The sequence below is a fragment of the Corvus cornix genome, chromosome 4A (genome assembly GCF_000738735.6).
Source record: "Corvus cornix cornix isolate S_Up_H32 chromosome 4A, ASM73873v5, whole genome shotgun sequence".
NCBI classification, from domain to species: domain Eukaryota; kingdom Metazoa; phylum Chordata; class Aves; order Passeriformes; family Corvidae; genus Corvus; species Corvus cornix.
In genome coordinates this window covers 17631437-17651430 of record NC_047058.1, presented here as the reverse complement: position 1 = coordinate 17651430, position 19994 = coordinate 17631437, and the positions used below count along the sequence as shown (strand labels likewise).

General features: G+C 43.5%; 1 protein-coding gene across 1 annotated transcript; it reads right to left on the bottom strand.

Moving 5' to 3' along the window:
* Nucleotides 1–9772: 9772 nt before the first annotated feature.
* Nucleotides 9773–18951, bottom strand: SERTM2 (serine rich and transmembrane domain containing 2). The gene is made up of 2 exons (XM_039572272.1): nucleotides 18537–18951; nucleotides 9773–15498 (listed from the first exon to the last, which is right to left on the bottom strand). Exon 2 carries the CDS (start codon nucleotides 14897–14899, stop codon nucleotides 14621–14623), a length of 279 nt encoding a protein of 92 aa, XP_039428206.1. The 5' UTR covers nucleotides 14900–15498; nucleotides 18537–18951; the 3' UTR covers nucleotides 9773–14620.
* Between the last annotated feature and the right edge of the window lie 1043 nt (nucleotides 18952–19994).

Below are 19994 nucleotides of genomic sequence, written 5' to 3'. Positions count from 1 at the left end.
TGAACCTGGCCCTGCTTGGGCTAGACAGTCTCTCTTTGCAGTGCCAATTGTCTCTCTCCAAGCTCTGTATGTGGGATATTATCTGGGACAGTCCAGAAACGGGGGCTCAGTCTCACCTAATATAGTCCTGGACCCCAGGCTAGGAAAGGGCTGAAATGGAAGATAGGTTCTTGCTCCCATCTGTACTTTATAGGGCATAATTTATATTCTGATACTTTCTTCCTGTGACAACATCTGGGCAAGAAAGTGAAGATGTCATGAGTGCAAGCTGGTTTTTGTTGAGAGAGAAATGACACATCCCTCCCCTCTTCTCCTTAGCTGGTATTTGAAATGCTTCTGGATAGCTCGGTTTTGAGCACTGTCGCTTTGTATTCCGTTCAGCTTGCCACAATTTACCCAGAAAGCTCTATAATTATATTATTCAGGGGTATGAAAGTGCCTGAAAATAAAATAGTCAGCTCACATCTTTGTTTCTGAAAACTACGTCCTGCCTTTAGTTTGCTCTTGAAGTCTAAAGGCTAACCCACAACTGTGGAGATAAAATTCTGATGACCCCTGAAATGCATGGGCCACAGTGTATCAAATAATGAATCATTAAAAGATATACACCAACAGGAAGGCAGGAAACCTGTATGAGTCTACAAACTTCGATTTTCTTTGAAGGAAAAAAACCCAGTGACTGGCTAGTCATTGTCTTTCCTTTCCCTTGTACTTTGTGCACAGATTGATTCTCCATAAGGCTTGTGATACACTGCTGCAGTGGTTGACATGAGGCACAGGAGAGCAATTAGACTTCTCCACACTAAATTTATGTTATATTTCAGTACTTTTTATATGTTTATAGATGTGCAAAAAGAGTAAAGATACTCCTGCTTCTCTTTCTGATTTGCTTTGTATAAATTTGAACTGAAAAAATGTTTGCTTCCTTTTCCTCTCTCATTGAGATGTAGTGCTGTACCTGTGAGGGCTGATATTTTTGTTACTGTAGGGAGCTTTGAAAATCAGATGGAGGATCTTTTGGGGAATAATTCCTTCATATTACTATGATTCTGAGATGCTTGGTCTGGGAAAATAACAGAGTAGCATTTGTCAGGCAAATGTCAATTGTGTATTTTGAAATATTTCATCACAACATTTCTACATCCTTTGGATTGTCTCTTTGTGGGCTTGTAATTTAGCAGCTGGATTGACAGGTGGATACACAAAGGCTCAGACTGACTGGAGGCAGGGAGATGTTGGATCACCTCCTCATCAGGGCTGACTGGCAGAAGACAGACACAGAAGCACATGGAGGAACTCTGTCTGCTGATTAAATATCTCACTCGTGGAATGGAAGAGGAGACTGTGGCTTAGCCAGAATGAGTGTCCACCATCTGACAACTCTTGTGGATTTTTCTGAATTTTGCCACATACGATGGTGTCCCTTGGAGCCCCTGTTTCTGGAATTATGGAATCATAGTTTTTAAGGCCTTATGTTTCTGAAGAGGAGACAGAAAACCACTCAGTGACTCTCCGAAGACTAACACACAAACAATATTTGTTAGCGATCTATAACTATGTATCTGTTTGTTACTCCTGTTTTGCTTTGTATTTAAACAATGTAATGATTCACGGAGACCTGAGCTTCAGGAAGCTCAGAGCTTACTCATTTATAAAAGTAAAGTGCTGCTGGCCTTTGCTCTCATGTGAATGGGAGGGCATCTCTGCCCTGGGATACAGCACATGCTGTGCTTCAATCCTTGCTTCAGGGACTGTGGCTCAGCTGATTTGTACCAGCCCTTGAGCTGGATCCTTACTGATGCTTGAGGCCTCTGCTAGTTTTCTGTCGTGAATGAAATGCTCGCCTTAGAGAACCAGAAAATGGACTTCATATCAAATAAAATTTCTCAAAGCTGGCAATTTTCAGTAGTGTTTGGGTTATTGGGAGATGAAAGGAAATAATCTGAAGAGTGGTGGCAAACCAGGCCAGTGTGCAGAGGTAGGAAGGGGTCTGAGGTCTCTTGCAAGGAAGACTCAGTGTGGTGATGTCTCCTGGCAGCTGGTCCCCTCAGCTCCCCTGGGATTCTCCTCCCGTGACAGCCTGGCACTGTTCCTTGCTGTCTGTGGCGAACACACAGCACCATTCCTGCCTGCTGGCCACCAGCAAACACCTCCACAACAGTCCACTGTGTGAACACCCTGCCACTTCATTTTCCTGCATAATCCCTCTGACAACCAAATCTATTAAAAATTCATTTTCATCCAGGCAAATCAGACTCCCTGAAATCAATTGAGCTTTGTTCTCTGAGGGCAGCTTGTGCTGGTGCAAATATAATCAAATCCTGAGGTGCCTTGCATGCATTTTTACAAGCACTGAGATGGAATTTGTGTTTCAATTATTCTTTTTGATGTGCATTTTTGAAGGAAATTAGAATATTATGCTCAAGCAAACCAACAGTTTTAGATCTTTAGGAAGGAGCTCCAAGTGAGCCAAATTCATTTCCCAGACAGTCCCAATTATACAAGTGCATACAAATATCTCTGTTTGCCATGCAGCATAAAAATAGGTAAGGAGGTGAACCCAGCGTGAACTCAGACTAATTTCACTTCTGTCCATATGCCTGCTGTTCTCCAGAAGCTGGCTTGAGACAGCAGCAGTTTATGTAGAGTGTTTGAATTGTTCTCCAGAAGTATTCAGGGACACTTAAGTCAGTCCACTGATGAAGTAAATGGATTTTGGAAATATGTAGACTTGCTGGATATGCCTTACAATTAATGAAAAGCTGCTCTAATTCTGCCAGAAAAGCAAAGGGCTATTGGGCAGACACACAGCAGTGGTGTTTATACCAGGAGAGGGCTGCCTGCCTTCGCTGCAGCGAGGGCACCCAGCCTGCAGGCTCCGTTCGGCTCCATCTTTTCTGCATAGCATTAGCATCTTCCCATTTGCAATGCCTGTTTTTAATTCTCAAGCTGGCTCTCAGAACCAAAGTGAAACAGTGAAAGCATTTGAGGTTCACTTCCCAGCCGATCAACAGCCACAGGCAACACAGATCCACTCAAGGTCTGAAAATCCAGCGATGTTTCTTGGACTGAGCCTGCCTGTTTGCAGCCAGTCTTGTTCAGAGGAACGGTGCCCTCTGCAACATTCCCAAGCCTTTGTAACAGCAGCAGGGGTGCTAAAAGCAGTGACAGGCATGATTCATTTCTCTCTCCTGTTTGTTTGTGCTAATAAGATGATAGCTTATTATTTACAAGCAGTCTAGTTTCCATTAGACATCAGGGATCACAGCAGCCACGAGATACTCAGCAAAACCACTGAGCTCAACTTGGAGATTCTTTAACAGCTCTGGGCCACCATTTTTGTTTTGTGTGCATGATATACAGCATATACTGAGAAGAATCAATACCAGAAACATCTTTGCATGCATTTCCTGTTTATGGCCGCCTTTTTATCACCAGAAATGCTAGAAATATTTTATGCAGAGGCAAACCAGGAGGTTAATGGTATGCAATGAATTTCACACAGATGAAAAACTGTGGCTTTTATTTTTTAATGTTCTAAGGATATATGCAGAGAGAAATGTAAGAGAGATCTAAAATCATACTTTCAACTGGAAAACTGGAAATCTGTTTTGAGTCTGTGTGCCTGGGTACTCTACAAATATATCCTCTTATTTAGGTATCAACACATACTGGTGAATCTTCTTTCAGGATTTTTTGTGTCATAATTCCAGGATAACATTAAGCTGTTTAAAATAAATAATTCTACAACTTGCTGGGAAATACTGCCAGATTCATCCCAGGTATGACTGAACTGGCTTACATCTAAATCAGATCTTGGTGTTACGTTTAGGAGAGCCATTATTGCTGCCTGCACTAATGTCAAAACAAGACTGTTTTATATTATCTTGCCTGTAGAGAAAGCTTCTGAACTCAGGATAGTCCTGTTTGCTTCACCCTGTAGCATGCTTGTGCATGGCCACCTGTACTTCCATCCACAGTAATCATGCCTTTCCCTTTCCCTTTCCCTCTCCCTGCTGAAAACAAGAGCTGTTCAGCTGCTGAATGTTTGTGTTCATTACATGAGGCTTTGTGTACCAGTGTTTCCTGTTAGTGGCACAGTACAAAGCACTGTTCTTGTCACTGTGCCATCTTAAAACGGTGATTCATGGTTAAACCCGTCCAAATGAAGGGCCTTGGTTTTGGTTTGTCTGATTTGTAAGCGTATCACAGATTGGAATGATGGCTGAGGGTAGACCGAAGCCTTAAATCTGTCCAAAAGTGGGGTGAAACATGGCAGATGTACAGACAGGTCAGCTTTATGTGCCGTGCTTGGAAGGTGGAACTATTAAGGCTGAAAAGTTCTTCACACTTCCCAGCATGGTCCAGGTTTAATCCCTTTGGTAATGGCTCTGAGCTTTCAGTGTGGGTATGGGCAGCTGGCCATCAGAATTTGAACTGAGGACATTTGCAGGCTGCTGGGCCACTGTTATGTAGAACAGCATCAGGTTGCTGTCAGACAGTGCTGAACTTGACCCAGTGTCTTTGCCATGAGGCAAATAATGTTCCTTTTCTGTCCCTTATCAAAGGGATGTAATTGCCTGGCAGCACCCACAGTTATATGTTGACACTTCTGACATAACTAGTAAAATAAATTAATTTTTCCAAAGGTAATGAGGTTGATATTAAAGAAATGATTCATGCCTAAGATCAAAAGGAAATGTCTTCTGAAGCAGTGTCCCATGTCCCTCCAGGGCCTTAGATTTCTGTCATCATAGGTAAAATCATTCCCTTTGGTTTCTCTGAACCTGGAATTTTATTTTCTTATTTTGTGAGGCAGTGACTTGGTGAGGATTCAGGTAAAATCTTCATTGATTCTGAGATTGGTATTACACAAGGTACTGCTGGGATATAGTGGTCCCTTACCATTTTCTGTTTATGAACAACCTATCCCAGGGTGCTAATTAGTTGGAGGAGTTGCATATACACAGAGCACTGGTTTGTTCCTCTGTAAAAATACATTTGGGGTTGATGTGACTTGGCTTAATTGTGAACATCCTGTATTTTCTGAAATCAGCAAGGTAATAGCAAAAATTTGTGAGACTGGTATTTTTCACCTAAAAATCTAATTACAAATATTTGGTTAATTCTTAATAACAACCGTCCTCATTAAGGATTTGTTAGATGCAATAAACACATTTAAATATTTTTTTTAACTTCCACAAAATCTGGCCACATCTTGCTTGCACTGAAGAAGATCTGTACTTGGGGGGTGGTACCTTTGTTCTGTGGTTGTCATCAGCTATTTTCTTGTCCCAGGTGCTGTGCAGGCTGGAAGAAATTCTTCTGTGTGCCTTACTTTGACATACAAATATGATTTGTGTCATGCCAGGTGTTTCTGTTCTGACTTCAAGGATGCCTGAGCAAACATGAGGGAAAGCATGGATGGTTGTAATCTGTGGCTTCTGAGATTAGGTAATGCAGATGCCTTAAACTGATCGTAAATGTTCTTTGGGATGCTTTATTTTGCTCAGAGGAAGAATGTTCACATCAGACTCAGATGAAAGTCTTGAAGATATTTGTGGGTTCTAGGTAATAATGATACATCAGTTTTAAATTGAAGTCTGTGCTTCAGAAGTGGCTGCACTAGGAGGAACCAGCATGATCTCCATGGGTTTATGCAACAAAAATGAACACCAATTACAGTGCATTTTTTCCACTGGGACTTAGCCCATCATTTTGTCTAATTATGGTATGAATCCCACAATGGAGAAACCCTTCTTCTGCAAAGAACCAATTCCCCCTAGAAATGCTAAAAATCTTAAAGTACTCCAATTATAATGAATTTTGCAATAGATAAAGAGAGCCTGTGCCAGCCACTTACCACATAAAAATAAAAGAAACAAAACAAAAATGCCAGAAAAACATGAAGGACTACCCTGAGAGACAAAGAGGGAATGTGTAATAGTTTGTATAAACTCCTCTCATTCTTTATCTAGGCTCCTACTAAATAAAATGACTGATCTATGAAGCATTACTGTCAACTGATTGCTGATGGATTTACTGACATACACTCAAGGAATAATGTTGGACTAGAGAGGAAGAAAATGGCTGAAAACATGTTCTGCTCCACTAAGAAATTCTGAGACAATGAGACCAGTAGTTCTGTCACCAGGCATGTTACATCCCCAAATGCTTTGCCTGTGGTCAAGAAGGGAAAAACCTCTGATTTCCTCACTCACAGCCCTATTCTTCAGCCCAAGTTCCAGCACTGCAGATCTGAGATGGTTCACTAAGCTGCAAAGCTCTGCTGAGGGTTGTTCAAAAGACTGCTGAGTGACAAAAAAGTCAGCAGAGAGAAGAGCTACAAGGCTTCTTTGATACAGTGGAGGATGAGAATGACAAAGATTAAGCTACGGTCACTCGGGGATGAAAACTCCACACAAACATATTTTATTTTGCCTGACGTTCTCTTATGAGTTTAAAACCAGCAGTGGTAACTAAAGAGGCAGTGTTTAATATTGAAATTGCCTTCCCCAGCTGCTGGTGAAATTGAATCCAAACTCTTATTTTCCTTCCATAGAATGCAATATATGTTCATACTTTATAACACTGAATAAAAGATTTTTCAGACTCGCTTACAAGAAAGAATAAACAGCCTTCCCTAGAGGAAGACTGCATTTATTTACAGATTGGTCTGCTAAAAAAATCCAAACCAAATGATGATTACTACTGAAAGATGATACCTTGGGAAGTGAAAACCTGGTACAGCTGGATCTAATCACCTGAGGGAGTGACAACAGCTCTCATGGCTTTCAGGCTGTAGAGATGTTTGTTTGTCATGTTTGTCTTTCCTTCAAGGAAACCATTGAGAGAATTTATACACCCAGAAAGACAAAATCTCTGTTAGACAAAACCTTGCAACTCTCAAATCTTCCTGCTTCAATAGCACAACTCAAACCATGTAGTAGCAGTCCAAGGAGAGCTGGTTGTTTTCTCCTTATTTTACCTTTAAATTACATTCAAATATTTTATTTAGATAATTCCTTGCTATCAGTTTCCTGTGTTCTTCTGTGAGTGGTTGTGATGTGCAAAGGTAAATGGAAGGAGCAGCACATGGAATGTGCACAGAGGCAAACTGGGCACAGCCAAGCTGCATTTGCTGTACCCGACCTCAGGGGAAAGGGCTGCTTGTCCAAAGAAACTTTTCAAAGCAGGTCGCACCTAGAAAAAGCAGACTCATTCTCTGTCTGCATTCCCAAGTCCTAGGCTGGCAGTGCAGCTTTGACTCCTGCATTTGGTTTGGCTGCTGCTGCTTTCTCAGCGTCTGCTGCCTGCTGGGAAGGAGATCACATTGCTCTGAAGTGAGAAATGACTGGTCTTCTTGTCTGATGTATCCTAATGTGTATTTTTACTCTCTATGAACATCACTGGCACTCTGCTGTTGATTCATTCCTGTGATTTACTGTGTGGCTGTTGTGTTTAGATTCAGCTGGATCATGAGTAAACCAGTAGGAGAAAGCTACAGTCACACATCTCTCCACAACAGACCTTCCTTGGCCTTGCACACCTCTTGTATGGAATAATATTCTCTGTGTCATGGGTACTTGTGTGCCTGCATAAACTGGACACTCTGACCTAAAGTTTTCATGATAAGTATCTTGCTCTATCCCCTGCTCTTGAGGTGTGAATAATTCTTGTGTTCTCAAGTTTCCTCAGAAAGATAATAAAAAATAAAGAGGCGACGATGCTGAACTAATCAGTATTCATAAGATGGAAAGGCTTCTCTGAGCTTTTAAGTGGCAGAAGTGACACCAAATGTAAAGGTGTTGTCTACAAGCTTTATGTCTGAACTGTGACTTGCTCGTGGGTATTAAAGGCAGCTTTCTAGAGAAAGGCCTTCAAGACATCCCACTGCCTCAAAGCATGGTCAACTTTTCTAATCTCTTTGTTATTGCTGTTGTCCAGCATGGGCCTTGAAGACACCGAATTTCCACTAAAGCAGTAGCCTTTTGGGGACGTTTTAAGAATTCTAAGCCAGCAAAATTCATTGAAAAAGTAGAAATAGAACAAAATCTCACCCTGGCTAAGTATACACTCAGTCTGTCAGCATTTCTTTTCCAAATTGCTTTGCAGCAAATTATTATTCATCCGAGCAGTGTGAGTGGAGGGAAGCAAGTCAGTGGAGCAATGATGTGTCTATAGTAAATTGATGGATAGGTACCAGCAAAAGTCAAACAAAGGAAAAGCAGCCCCAGCACTCTGATCCCAGGGGTTTCTTTCTTCCTGAGAAGCTTGTAGAAGTGCATATGGAGAATATTGCTGTGCTGTGGTTATCTGTTACCCATCCCTTCGGTGCTGGTTATGCTCTGAAACAATAAACACTTCGGAAATTCAGCACAGCATTAGCCCAAACCAGGTGCATTCAGGATGCTTCCTGCTTTCTTCTGTTTTGTTGGACACAAACAACAACAAGAAGTCACATTTCTTCCCCTCTAGGTGCCAACATGAAGTGCAAACTGGTGTGGTGTTCCCATCCTGACAGAGTCAGTGCTGAAAGGGCTGTTCAGAGCTTTTCCGAGGTGTGAAAGCATGAGAAATTTGTGAACAACAGCAAACCCACGTCAGTTTGATTCTGCAGTGACAAGCTGTAAGATTTGCCACTGAGTCTACTGCACCAACCTCACCCTGGCCCAGATTTGAGCTTCCTGGGGCATTATGTCCTAGTCATGCCACAGCAACCCGGACAGGTCCTTATAACCTAAAGATTATGGAGTAATATCACAAAAAGTGCTGCATGCTAACTGCTGTGACCATGAATTAGTTCGAATTAGGATTGCTGAGGCATAAGGAGTAAACTGGAAATACCCACTTTTGAGTTCTGGGCCAAAGACAGAATTCTGATATGGGGAGAATAATGGGAAGCTGGAGGATGCCAAAGCCTGTGGTACACTCAAATCCAGCTCGTGGCTTTGTGCTGTCCTGTAAAGAGTGTCCCAGTGCAGCACTTGCTTGTCCACACAGTTCAAAGGGTAGCCCAGGGCCAGTTTGCTTCCATATCTCCCCTGCATTGTAAGGAAGAGCTTCTCTGCCTGTCATTTGCTCCCACCTGTGGGGTACACAGAAATATCCCAGACAGGTCCTACTTGATCCTTCAGCATTGTTGGGAGGGATGTATTTTGTTGTTTTTTGGTTTTTTGGTTTTTTTTTCATAAAAATACGTAAATAAACTTCATCCAGTAGCTTTGTGGTGCCAGTGTTTGAGGACTTGAAGAAGAACTGGCTTCAGGACAACAGCCCAGCTTAAATGAGATAAATTTCTTGCTTGTAGAGAAGAACAGATTTCAAGCATCAAAGAATGTTGCTGAGCTCTCATTTGGCTTTCAGGTGCCTTTTGTTGTCTGGTAATTGATTTTTATTAAATGGTTCTGTGAGAGCAGGACTATGGCCATGCAGAGAGAATTAATGCAGAGAGAGTCAGCTTAGGAAGTCTGTGGCTATTGCTATTAGCTTGATCAAATTATACTTTGAAAATGGATTAATAAATCTAGAGGAGAAGGAAGGGAGGAGAAGGTCTTTTGAATTATTCATCATTTGTTTGACAAGTTTACATAGCCATGAAATGCAGGTGGGAGTATAAGGAGTGGGTTATTTATTAATTGCATATGAATTGCACAGATCTTTCCCTCTTGCAGCCAGATCTGCTTTCACATTTTAGCTTTGACTACAGCTGGACAAATTATTTTTGCCTTCAGCTGAAGAAATTCTAAGTACCTTTGAAAAATCCAATCCATCAAAATTCATATTCAGTTTATTTTTTCACTCTTAACATCAGTCATCTTAGATGATACTTTAACTATTCTTGATAATGAAAGGACTGAGGAGGAAATGTTCATATATCACATTCTGGAGAGCAAGTGTACAAGAAACCAAATTATCCTTGTGGTTTTTTCAGGCTTTATTTTGATATCTGTGCCCACAGAATGAAGGCAAGGAACTGAAGACTGCTCTTACTCTTGCTAGAATTTCACAACCTTCTGTGAAGCCTGAGAATGGTGAAGACCTGAGAGGGCTTTATGGGGTAGGGCTCTTGGCAGATGGAATGTATAACATGCAGTTCCTTTTTGTGAACAAATGCGAACTCTGTGTCAGGAACCATAACTGAAAGTACCTTCCCCAATCCCCAAGTATTTATCCTTTTTACTTAACATTCTGTGTAGTCTTTTTTTTGAGCCCGCTGCAAAGATCGAGCAGACCTCACCATCTCCAGGTTTGTTTTTCTACCAAAATGTCAACAATTGAGTCTACAGCTCATGTACCAAGAAAATACCGTTTGGGATTTCCCCTTTCCGGATATATCCCCATCTGAATTTCTAGCCATGAATGTCATTGTACAACTGCACATTTTTTGAAAGACACATGAACAAACTGTGAACAAACGTCCATACCAGAATGTAGCTGAAGTGTAGACACAACACAAAGATGGATACTCTTTGAAAAAAAGTACAACCATCCCACAATTTCACCTCACTTGCTCCCTAACCTGTAGCAAAACAGGTGACTTGTTGCACTACCTGCCAGCAGAGGAATTGTCTGCCTGTCTCCTGCTCTCCAAACCTGCTCTGAAGCTGGAGCTGGCTGGCTGCACTTACCTGGACTCTTCCCTCATAAGCAGTTACGTCATTAGTGACTGCAGGGTAAGGATATGTAAGGATATGTAAGTTCCTAGTGAGGACAAGTCATACATCTAAGCTGTCATTAATGCTGACAGTTAAATGGATGTGTGACTTTGCATAATTTCTGTGTTTTGAACATTTTTTATTTCTTTTTCAACTAAAATCGGAAAAGGTCCTTTGGGAAGGATCAAGGATCAGGACTGATCCTCTGCTGAGTTATGTTGTTTGCAAAATCACATCTTTCTCTGCAGCCCTGCAAGGATCTGAAAATAAATGTTTATATTTATTCTGACATAGAGAAGGAAAATATTCTACATACCAACCCTTTCTACTCGATACTTAAGGGTCTGTTAATACAGAAAATGCATGCTTGTGGATGGAAATCATGTGGGTGAGATTACTCAAGGATTAATCCCGTCTGGTTTGGGGAGTCACACCATACTCCTGACAGCTCCCAGACTAAGAACCCGGGGAGATTTGGGAGCGATGCTGGTTGTTTGATGAGAGGAGGCTCACTCTGGCCTCACAGTCCCACCCACAAGGGGCTGCTCCTTCAGAACAACAGGTGGCTGTCTTCCCCCGCAGGCAGGGCATGGAGGAGGTGAGGAATTTACTCAATACTCAATTTGTTTCTAGTGTCTGAGATGGGACTAAGGATGGGGGCAGACTGTGCTGGTTCAAGTAATACTCATACAGACTGGTAGAAGGTTTTCTTGCCCAGTCACTTCCTGTGGCCAGCAGTTGGTTTGGAATAGTGGCACCATCTGAGTCTGTATGTGAGCTGGTCTTTCAGATCCATGGGTGGGAATATACAGAGCAGTCAGTGACTCACCATTGATAGCACTAAGCCTCTTTATTTTTGTAAAAACCCCCATTTTCGATAGCAGATGGACAAGTGGGAAGGAGACAGCCTGCTGAAGGGGAAGGGTATGACTGTGAGACCTGCAGTGCTCCAAGATGCAGCAAACCCATGCAAAATTTCCAATAACCACTTTTGAAAGCCAAAGAATGCCAAATTCCACTAGAGAGCACTTATCAAACAGCTCAACACATCCCAACAGTCTCTTTTCCCAGAGATATCCCTCAGGTCTGGGACATTGCAAATGATAGTGAAAAGAGGGGAAAGGAATTCTTCTATTTCTCAGTGGGAAAGGCTTTAAAATGTACTGGCATTGTACAGACAAATGAGGCACCCTGAGTGCCTCTGGGGCTGGAGATGTGTCAAGTGGTACAGAGACTTTATGTGAAATGAAGCTTTAGAAAGGAAAACTTGTCCTTTTCGTGTGAGAAGATAGGGCTGCCTTCCATAAGAGTACTACATAAAAATACACAATCTGCCCAAAGATACCATCTGATATAGAAAGTGATTACTCATTTATTTAAAGGATATTTACTGAATATGTTTTAAAGTGTTGTGAGACTCTTCTGAATTAACATTCCTTGGTGTGATGGAAAGAAGCTCTGTCCTGACATGTACCTCAGGGGCCATTTTGGCTGAGATCAGAGCAATCAGAATCTGTAATTTTCCATTAGTAGGTCTGATATTTTATGTCAATAAAAGTCTGTCAATAAAAGCTGAGTCTGTCCTGCAGACTCTTGGATACAAGGCTTTTCTGCAGACAGGTGTTCTGGGAAGCTAAGGTGGTTTAGTTGCTGATTTAATAACATCAGAACATTTCTGGTCTAGGTAAGTTGTAGCTTTTGAATGGAGAAGTTTTACAGGGTAAGTCAGATGTTGAGCCTGGGCTAGGCTGCCTCATGATGGCTCAATGAATGACACATACCAAGCCAAACTGAGCTGCGTAGATTTTTGTTAATTTTAAATGTCATTGACTAACTCACTAGCCATCTGTCTTAGTTGGATTAATATCCAGATCATCACACAAAATTTTGGCTCTTGTGTAGTACTGAGAGTAGCACTCCTCGAGGAGCCAATCTTTAGATGGGGTGTGAAGCCACCATCCTGCCTGGTGTTGTCCCCATAGAGGGTAACCTGCCTCCTGCCATTTTTCCAGGGGAGCACAGCCAAGCATGGCATGGAGAGACACTGCTGAGAGTGAATTTTTTGCTGTATTCCCTCACACAATCACTGTTCTGGTTCACTGTCCAGGGCCAGGTTGGACGGGGTTTGGAGCAACCTGGGATGGTGGAAGGTATCCCTGCCCATTGGCAGGGGGTGGAATGAGATGATCTTTAAGGTCCTTTCTAACCCAAACCATTCTGGGATTCTGGGATTCACAGATGTGGGGGTTAATGAAGTAAAAAAGAGTTATTCGATGTAAGGAAGCAATGTTTACATGGTTTTGTACTCAATCCATCAGTGAGAAGTAACACTAGTCCTGCCCGTGGATCCAGTGTATCCAGTGGGGATGGTACTCGTCATTCTGCTTCCCCCCTGCCAACCATCTGTACAAGCCACACTCCCAGTCCAAACAGCTCACCCAGACCTTTAAAGGTAAGCAAAAAACCTGTGGTACACAAAGCATTTGAAGAACAATTTCGTGCTACTATCACAAGCCCATGTGACAGTGTCTCCTCTAATTTTGCACTGGGTTTGTGTGAGGACTTTATACTTTCCAAGCCCTTGCAGAGAGCAAAATTGGCAAATAAGAGCGTATGTACATATGGAAAGCATCCAGGGGATTTTATTGCTAGAGTTGGACTGTAATAAAGTGGATAAGCTGTGTAAAATACCTGCCCTTTAGAGATGTGGCTGAAACAATTCACTGAAGGTTTTTCTGTGAGAGGCAGTGGCTCTCCCAGAAGTGATTTGCAGTATTTGGTTCCATCTTTTCCATCCGTGGAAGCAAAGCCTACCTCTGTACGCCACTCATAGGACTGGGTCAGATTGTTGTTCCATAAATTTAAATAAACATTTCTTTCCCCCATGAGATTCCATCAGGATATTTGAATCCAATTGTGTCTTTCAGTGCTCAGCGAGTTTACTTTCCATCTGCATGTTCCCTATTAGTCTGTGTCCAAAGCTGTTCCCACTATTCCTTACTGCAGTGCCAGGCCCTGGCATTTCCTCAGCTTTCTTTGGAGGAAAACAAATGAAAAAACTTTGGAAGAACTTGTCTGTCTTTTGAGGAAGAAAACCCAGTATGGATATGAGAGAACATGTTATTATGAACTGGAGTCTGTTAGGAGAGCAATGTCAATTGGGCTCCCAAAACTCACACTACATTTTAATTACTGAGTGATACTGGGGAGCCTAAAAGGCATAAAAATGTTTGTATTCAGCTCAGGTAATATAAAGGAGGACAAAGGAAGAGGTAGAATGTCTTTTAAGGTTTTTTTATCTCATTTCCTGCTGCTGCTTTCTTTTTCTTTTAAACCTTGCTTAAATTTTGGCTTTCTTTTCTTTTCTCTTTTAAAGTTCTGTCTCTTTTTGATCTCTGGCATGCAACTAAATGGGTTCTAATGAGAGAAAGGCGTAGTTCCAGCAGGTGATAAAACATTTGTATACTTCAGAAACTCCACTGTTTAATTGCCATTCAAGTGTAAAAAAGCAATTTAATGTTTTCCTTCTTGAGTGGGAGAAATGCCTGAGAATTTTCAAGCCACTGATAATTTCTGTGTGTGCCCTGTGGGCTCTTCCCATTTACACCACTTCACTTTGTTGATTTAGAGAGAGAGGTCAGCAAACTCAGGCTCCAGGACACATTCTGCTGTGTTTCTCTGGGTTTTTGGCTGTCATTAATGTGGCTTTTCCCATTTTCTGTGAGGTTTTTAGAGGGATGTGAGCCTTCCCTGACAGCAGTGGGTTTCTGCAACGCCGATTTTATGGAGACTGTTGCACACGTGCTGCCTGTAGTGCCAACAGCCAGTGACACCCTCCAGGTGCTGCTGAGGGTTCTGCAACAAGTTGTGGGGCTCAACAGGCAGCCAGACCTTCTTTCCACCACCTTTTTGCTGAACAAAGGACCTTTCCCAAGCACAGAGCCCTCTTTGCTTTGGGCTCCCTAAGTGGTGGGGATCCTGCTGTGCATTTCCACGTCTGTGAACTGCTGCACGTTCTCAGTGCTCTCTGGGGAGGCTGAGATGGGGGAGACAACGTGCTTCAGGCGCAGGAGCATGGAGAAAAGCAGGATCAGGAGGATAGCCAGGAGGGTTAGGAACAATCCCACGTACACGTAGAGGCTGGAATATTTGTCTGCTGTCGTGTCTACTTCAGTAGCCAGAGTTGGAAGGTGGACACGGCCAGTCAGGTTTCCACGGAACTTGAAATAAATCTCAGTCATTGCTCTCTGTCAGCTTTGGTCCATTTTCTGTGTTTACCTTCAGATCTCCTGTCTCCCCTCACCAGACTCACAGAGGAGGTCAGGAGAGGAAACTTAGCACAGATGGCATGATGGCTTCAGCAGGAGATGCTCCATCCTCTCGGTGTCACGGCTGCTGTTCACACAGTTAAGCAAACTGCGAGGGACAGGCCTTTGCAAACCATTTTGCACGTTGCTGTCATAATGACAACAAGCATCACACTTGTGCTTTACACTTCCTTCTGGCTTTTATTTCGTCCTAAAAATACTTCGGGCCTCCTTTTGGTAGGTCACCTCCTTTGGCAGGTGAAAAGCTTTGGTCCTTCTCTGAAGCTGAGCTGCAAAGGTTTGCACAGCTTTGGTCTTTGCAAGTGTTGCTTTTCCAGACAGACTGAGCAATCAGCTTTCTGCCAGCTTCTCCCACAGCAGGTGATTTATCCTTGGGTGAGCTGGGGAAGGTTGTTTTCTGCTTTGCCAGACTGCTGGGGGATCCCTTCTCTCCCAATTCAGGGCTATTGGTACTTGCTTAAGGAGTATGGAGTTCTGAATTGCTCGTTAGGAACAGTCAAAAAGTCAGCTTTCTAAAGGGAAAAAAGTGAGAGAGAGAGAGAAGTGACACCAGGTACCAAAATAGCCTAGCCTGTATGTGGTATCTTTAGAACAAATAGATAAGACAACCCCTGTCATGCTCCTGTGAGACACCTTGAGAAGAGGAGAAGCACTGAGTATTTAACTTTAGGAAAAGACCATGCAAATTTAATTGTTAATGTCTCCTCTGGTAACACGTTACTTACGGGTACAAGAAGGCCCCACAGTCTGTGGAATCAGATGTCAGAGAGGGAGGGAAGATATGAATCCAATCAGTGTTTTTCACCATGTGTCTCATTTATTCTGTATCAGGACCCTCTTTTTCTGAGTCTGGGTGCACCTGGCAGCTGTCCAGAGCCCTACCTGTCCCCCTGGAGCAACTCTGCTGCAGGATATGATGCTTCCCTCACCTCCTGGCAGCAGAACTTACTGGAAATAGGGGGAATCTTAACGTTTTAGCAGTTTCAGTTCTTCCAGCTGGAAGCAGAAAATGAAAATGCTGAAATTTCACTGCAAATGGTGCATCCAAAAGCATCATGTTCTGCTCTGATAAGACCAGAATTTTGGTTTTAGCTGAAACAAAAATGAAAGCACAGAAAAAAGCTGGTGCAATCATTTAGAATGTCCACTGCCTATATACCTACAGGAGATATAAATAGAGTAATATTAACATGGTAATATACTGTGATCATCAGAATAAATGAACCATTAGGTCAATATGATAAAAGCTCTGACACGTGACATTTCACCTGAATGACATATTGCTGCAGAACATTTTGACTTTCAGGGGCCTCAGGCTTTCACTACAAGCAAGAAAGACCTGCTTTGGCTCTCGTGATGGGGAAACATCTCATCTGCTGAGTTTTTGGAGAAGGGACACGGGGGCTTGTCTACACTTTACCTCCCAGCTCCTTCTTCAGTACGAAAGCATTTGAGATAACAGTTACCCACTTTAGGGAATATTGGACCAGATCCTGCTCAGTAATAAACCGGCCCAAATTGCTGATTGAAAAAATGACCTGGGGATTTGACTTCTGCAGTCCCTGTGTGGGCAGTGACTCTGAGCTGTGCTGTGTGTAGGAGGCTGTGGGCAAGCTCAGTGTTTTTCCAGGGGCTGACCCAACCCCTCTGGAGCCAGTTATTCTGGCAGAGGGTTTGGTGCTGATGCAGAGGTGTGGGGAGGGCAGCCAGGCACTTTTGCTCTCAATTACAGGGCAATAACTGTGATTTTCACGCTTGGAATCTATAAATGGAAATTCTTCCCCCGTGAAGAATATTCTCATGTTACACAGCAGGTGGGAAATAGAGGGTGTGAAGGTAACTGACTGTATTAAACTTCTGTTCTTACAATATGATTTCTCTGTTGATAATGAAGTGCAACCAGTCTGGAATCTGACACTTGTGTGAGTTAAAGTACAGAGCAATGTCTTTTCCCATCCCATCTGCTCTGTTACTGAGAGAAAAAGCCAGAGCTGGTTTCTCTCCTTAACGAGCAGAGAGCCTAATGGCTTTATATCCTTCATAAAATTAGACTGCAGAATGCTAAGGACATTAGTCTGAGGTTCAGTAATTAACTGCAAACCAAGATGTTGAATTAGTAAAGCTCAGCTGGGTGTTTATTGATAAAAGGAACAGATTAATAGTAAGAAGTATTAGCGGTGGGGAGCTGGCACTGTTTGGGGGTTTTTTAGGCTCAACTATAGATTTGTCAGGAGCAATCAACTATTCAGACTATTGAAAGCTGTAACATTAACTGCATCTTGTCCAGAAATGAGCCAGAAATAATTCAATAGCTCCAGGCAACCCCAAAGATCTTTGCTTTTCAATCTATCCCATTGAGCACATCTCTTTGGATACCAGTAGATTTAGATTTTGTACACTCCCCTTTAAGGAATAGAAGCTGAATGACTGTAGAGACCAACAGGATGTGAAAATAAGTGGTACACAATAATTCTGTGTGTAAAGCAGGTCAGACTATAACTGTGTATGACTCAGATTGGAGGAGGCAGAACCTCACTGGTTACCATGAGGAGCCCTCAACTTCATGGACACAGGAACATTCCCTGTGATCTCAGTTTCCAAGATTTAGTCATTCTCTGGCTGAACAATGCTTCAGTTCTGAGTGATCACTGGTGCTCAGTGGGCGCAGATTGATTCCAAGCAGACACTTGGGGGTTTTTTTTATCAGTTTGTGGCTGTTTTTAATCAGGGATTAAAAAAAAAACCAAACCCAAACCCAACACATTTCATCTAATAAAAATCTGTAATGAAAATAGAAGCCTTCATACACAACAAGAGACGGGTTTCTTTTCAGAGTGTGTTGCTGAGCCAGGAAATTCATCAGCCAAAACTTCATGGGCACTGCCATTACCAGCCTCCCACTGCAGCTATCAGGGTGTGGGGAGCTTCAGGTCTGGGCAGTGTTGATGAAGCCTGCATTGCTCTACACTGCACATTTGGAGGTCACAGGGGAGCAGAAAGACAGATTTTCCCCCAAACAGTGCAGACAGACAGACAAACTGATCCGCAGCTGCAGTAAATGTTTATGTCTTGCCCACCTGCTTCCTTCTACTCCCAAGTTCAGTGTGAGCACCACTTGCCAGCACAGCATCTCTGAAAGTGCAGTCAACTTTCCTGAGTTCCCCTTTGCTTTTCCACCCACTCTGGCTCTTACAAACAGGTAAGTGGGACAAAATAGAACAATTACTCGTGTAGCTTCTTTGAGTGCACTGAACTGGCTGGCAAGTACGGGACGGTTTGGGTTTGAACACACAGCACCAAGTGCATTCTGTCTAGGTCACCTTTACAGAAAAATATCGGCCCTGAAGAAATGCAAAGAAAACACCAAAACTCTCAATTCCATCCATGGCTTGCATTTTCTCCAGGGAGGATCTGAGGGAGAGAAGAGTGGAAGGAGGGTGATGGTGTCTCCTCTTTTAGGGGCAGAGAGGATATTTTGTTCTCATGCTGAACGTGTGAGAGTGCTGGCTGTGGTAGTGCACAGAGAGAGAAGAGCATAAAGCACAGTTACCTTTCAGAGCAGGCAGCAGTGTTGGGATGAGGCACCAGAGTCCCTGCTTCAGACCACGAGCTTGCTGGTGATTCCTCTGGGAACATCTCCTCCCAGGTAGTGGGATCTGTGCAGAAAGGATTTGCTGCCTTATTGCTGGAGTCAGGACAGTGTCCTTTCAGCCAAGTGCACTTTTTCTCCCCTGCTGTTGATCTCCCCGGCAGGGACGGCTCTGACTCCCGATCCTGGGATGTCACCGGAGTAGCATCACCGCTGGGTCCTCCCTTCGCAGGCAGCAGGGGAAGGGGGCGAGGAGCCTTCTCTTGCTGAACTGCGCTGCTGGCATGGAAGCAGCCAGACCCCTCCCTCGGCAGCGACAGGCAACAGGCAGAGGATGAGCCGAGCCACCGGCACGGAGGGAAGGGAGGGAGGCTCTGAGCTCAGCTCACTGCAAAGTTTGTGCGAGGCTCGGCTTAACTCTTTCGTGCTTGCAAGGCTGCGCTGCCTGCTGATTGAGGAGTGAGACATGAGTCTGGAGGGCAGCTCATCAGTTCTCTCATTTTCTGGAAGGTGCAAAGGGTTTTTTTTGTGTTTTGTGCCTCTTGGGGAGGGTTACCGAGTGAGGGCTGACAGCTGGGTTCCTGTCTGGAGCATGGACCAGTGTCACCTTTCAGCTGAGACCCTGAGGATAGTCCCCAAGCATTGCTCTTTGCCAGTAGAGCTTTCGATGCATTTTTGTGCCTGTGCCTGCTGTGTGGTGGTTTGGGAAGGGCTGTCCTGAGTTTACAGGTCCTGTCTCCCCTGAGTAGTTTGAAACTGCACGAATAAGCGTAACAACTTTGCAGTGTTGTGGGGAAAAATGATTTTCACCGATTTATGAATTCGTGAAGCCCAAATCTACAGACAAGATACCACAGAAATGAGGCAGAGGGAGCCAGGGTTGGGTGAGAACCCAGACCATGCGGATCCCTCTGATTGCCACACCTTTCGACCTGCAATTTCTTCAATGTCCCAGGCTGACAGAGTGAGGATGTTTTGTGACAGATCAGTTTGGGATGCATTGCAGCTGCCCTCGAGGTGTCCCAGCAGAGGAGGTGACCAGCACACGAGATGAAGCAGCTGCAGTTTGCAGCTCTGAGCACTGCATTTCATGTGCCCGTGTCCCTGTGCCCCAACAAGGGCTGGAGGCACCTTCATGGGGTGAGCCTGACCCACAGCCCCACACTGACCTCTGGGCTTCTGGTAATTCCCAGATTGTCTTCCATGGCCTGTATTTGGGGCACAGGAAACAAGCTTCTCCTCTGAAAAGTAGGTCCCACACAGGGGTTTGGGAAAGATGAGTTAATTCTCTCTTTCTGCAGCTTTCTGTGTGACAAAATAGAGGCATTTAATCTCCAAACTGTCTCCTAGAATAGCTTTGCCTCTCTGGTTCCCTATGGCCACAGCCTGAGCAGAGGGGCCAAAGGGTAATGAAACCCA

Bases quoted from the DNA above. Each gene is read 5' to 3' on its own strand.
- SERTM2 (XM_039572272.1), bottom strand. From the start codon at position 14,899: ATGACTGAGATTTATTTCAAGTTCCGTGGAAACCTGACTGGCCGTGTC.